General features: G+C 47.2%; 1 protein-coding gene across 1 annotated transcript in view; it reads right to left on the reverse strand.

Moving 5' to 3' along the window:
- The window catches only part of ADCY9 (adenylate cyclase 9), a 111,523-nt gene extending 108,277 nt beyond the window's left edge, over nucleotides 1-3,246 (reverse strand). The window contains exon 1 of the mRNA XM_012647817.1: nucleotides 3,190-3,246. Within this exon, the coding sequence (XP_012503271.1) occupies nucleotides 3,190-3,192 (3 nt within the window). The 5' untranslated portion in view covers nucleotides 3,193-3,246. The remainder of the gene's footprint in view (nucleotides 1-3,189) is intronic.
- Nucleotides 3,247-3,537: the final 291 nt, after the last annotated feature.

The following is a 3,537-nucleotide window of genomic DNA, read 5'->3' on the forward strand; positions in this document are numbered from 1 at the left end:
TCCGGGCCCGGGCCGCCCCCGCCTGAGTGCGCGCGCCCGGCTTGGGGCTGCGGGCAGGGCGGGCGCGCGCTCAGCTCCGCCCTCCGCCCCGGGCCGCGCCGCGCCCTGGCCGACCGCTGCTGGTACGGTGGGCTGGGCTAGGCCTCCCCGCGCTGCCCTCCGCGCCGGGGAGACCGCCCGTGCCTCCTCCGGGCCCCAGAGCCCCGCGAGGAAACCTACGGGCGCCTGCTATTTAAAGAGCGGCTGGGATACAACGTTTGGAAAACCAGAATGTTTGCCTTCCCGCTCAGCACACCTCTGGGATAAATCGAAGTTTTCAACCATTGGATTTGCTTAAAGGGAGGCGCCCCTTCCTCTAAAAGCAATCAATGCGCGCCCCGCTGGCAGGAACCGCTCCCTGAACCTACTCGCTGGGCTGTCGCGGAGCCAAACCTCCTAAGCTGGGTGCCCCAAGGGACTGACCACCTCCTCCCGCCCCAGGGGGAGTTTGCCTTCCCATCCTTGGGCCCCTCTCCCCCTCCTCATGAACAACTGTTATTACCTTTCCACAAATGAAACTTTCAAAGAAGTCTGCTTCCAGTAACAGCAGTTCTGCACTGGACTCCATACACATTGTTGGCCTCTCGTAAATACAATCCTATACTCTCCAGGGCGCCCGTCTCTTCCCCACACATCACAGTGCCTCCTGCCAGTCTCGGGGCTCTCTTCCTTTCTTTCCCTTACCCCCCAGGCCCAGCCCCGGGGTCCATACCAGGGCTCACTGTTGAATTAGAATATAAAGTCAAATGTGATCTATCCATGCAATGGAATATTATTCCGCCATAAAAGGGAATGAAGCACACTGATCCATGCTACAACGTGGATGAACCTTGAAAACATTATGCTAAGTAAAAGCAGCCAGCTACAAAAGACCACATATTTCATATGATTCCATTCATATGAAATGTCTAGAACCGGTAAATCCATACAGACAACACAGATTGTAGTTGCCAGGGACTGGAGGAGAAAGAAATGGAGAGTGACTGCTAATGGATTTGAGGTTTCCTTTCTGGGTGATGAAAAAGTCTGGAACTAGACAGAGGTGAGGCAACATTATGAATCTACTTAATGCCATTGAATCATACAGTTTAAAATGGTTTAAATGGTAAATATTATGTTGTGCGTATTTTACCATAATAAGGGGGGGGGACTGAAAGTAACACATCATTGCTGTGGTATTCCTGCAAATGTGCATAATCTCAACCTAACCATGAGAAAATATCAGACAAACACAAATTGAGAAATATTCTACAATGTAATTAACCAGAACTCATCAAAAGTGTCAGCTCACAAAAGACGAAGTCTGAGGAACTATCACAAATTAGGAAGTGTCCTAAGGGGATACAACAACTAAATGAAACATGGGGTCCTGGTTTGGAACATAGAACAGGAAAGGACACACAAGGTCTACAGTTTAGTTAATAGCATGGTGCCATTGTTAATTTCCTGGTTTTGATTCTTGTACTATGGTTATATAAGACAGTCACATTAGGGGAAGCTGGCTGTAGGGTACCACAAGGGAACTCCCTAGTATTTTTTGTAACCTTTTTTAAGTCTAGAATTATTTCAAAATAAAAGATTTTTTAAAAGTTAAAAATAAAAATAAACTTTTATTGAGAATCAACTATGTACCAGGCACTTTCATGTATCTGAGTTTCAGAAAAGCAGTGCACTGCACAAGCTAGTAAATGGTATAATAATTGTGAACTAACATTGACCAAACATGTAGTAAATGCCAGAAACTACTGGACACTGTCAATTGTGACCTGTTTGGTCATTACCACAACCCTCTGAGGTAAACATTATTGTCCCTCATTTAGAGATGTGAAACCCAGGATCAAAGAGAAATGTGCCCAAAGTCCCACAAAGGGCAAATGACAAGTTCAGATTCAAAACCAGATCTCAGACTTCCGAGGCCATGACACCCCGAATGGCCCTGGCACCACTCTCTGTGAGCCTCACAGTGGCCCAGCACGGACCCTATCTGTCTCCTCCATCACCCCAGCTGGACAGAAGGCCCTTGGATACGGGGCTCAGAACTTCCACTTACCCCCATTGACTGCTGCACCCCCCACTTCCTGGTTTCCTTAAACAATCTGAAAGGTGGCCTGTCTGCACTTTTCCTATCCTCCTCAAATCATCTTTGTCCACTCTCCATTTGTGGTGACTTTTGCATCTGTAAATTAATTAGTCATGTCAGTTTTTAGACTCAAGTAATAATCATACTCACCTCCCTGCTTCTCTCTTGCATGTGCTTCTAGAAGCAGCTGAACTGCATTCCCTGCTGTTGAAACCTACAAGCTCCCAGAGCCTCCCCAGTCCCCAGGTTAGTGTGTGAGTCATTCCACAAACCTCGGAGCCTGGGGATGTGGTGCCTGGCACTGCATGCTAGGCCATGGGGGTACAATGATAGCCATCATATATTCAAGGGGCCTGGGAAGGATGACCAGGGAAGGGACTGGGTTAAGAATATGGGATCAGTTAGGCTTGGTGACAGACGGGATGTGAGGGAAAGTTCTACAAAGGAGGTTATCCACATTCTGATGATGCCAAGACCCTAAGGGAAGACATCAGAGGGTCCTGGGTCCTTCTCCTTGATCCCCTGAAAGCATGAAGGTGTCTGATTCCCAGAAGACACAGCACAGATGCAACAGCTTTCTCCAAACATCCAGTCCGGGTTACTACCAAATCTATAGGGTTCCTCTCCATCTGTGATGTGTGCAGAACTCCCACACAATGTGGTGTGGATGAGAATATGTCCATACAATCTCTACAGAAGCCAGAAAGCTTTGCCTGCCCAGTGTCTCGTCCCCGCCCTCCCTCACATGCAAATTCACCTGATCAGCGATAGCCTCAGCTCCAAGCAATCAGAGGTCAGACCGGGTGACAACCATGACCAACCTTGAGATTCGTAGCATATTAATTGAGCTCTGGCCATTCTCATGGTGCCGGCCCCTGAGGTCTTGGCAGTGCCCATGTCATTTTAGGTTGTCAGATGAGCAACAATCTCAGAGAACCACCCACTAAAAGATGGGAATCGCTGCTGTTATTAGATCATGTGTCCAAAGCTACAGTTACAAGCTTTGAAACCTTTTTTCTTTCAACTGATAAAGGTGAGGTTGTAGGAAGGTACCCACGTTTTTTTCCTACCATTGACTTCCTTGATCCTGGTGACTGGTGACAAGTCTAGGGCAGCTGCCTTCACATTGACAGAGGATCGGGTGTCCTGGCAAAGCAAAAGAAGACTGATTAGAGAAGATCACCAAAAATCCATTGCAGGCTCCTCCATAATCCAGAAGGAGCCACATATATATTATAGATTCTAAATCCTGCTGTGCCTGGTGCAAGCACAATAAATATTCATTGAACAAATGGGAATTAAAAGAGATAAGATGTATGTGATGTAGTTAAGCTCTCAATTGCTTTTAATAAGCAGAATCAGCAACATTATATATAATGCTTCTCTACCTGCACTTACACTAGAGGCTTGGTTTAAAC

The sequence above is a fragment of the Propithecus coquereli genome, unplaced genomic scaffold, assembly GCF_000956105.1.
Source record: "Propithecus coquereli isolate 6110/MARCELLA unplaced genomic scaffold, Pcoq_1.0 Scaffold27, whole genome shotgun sequence".
Taxonomy (NCBI): Eukaryota; Metazoa; Chordata; class Mammalia; order Primates; family Indriidae; genus Propithecus; species Propithecus coquereli.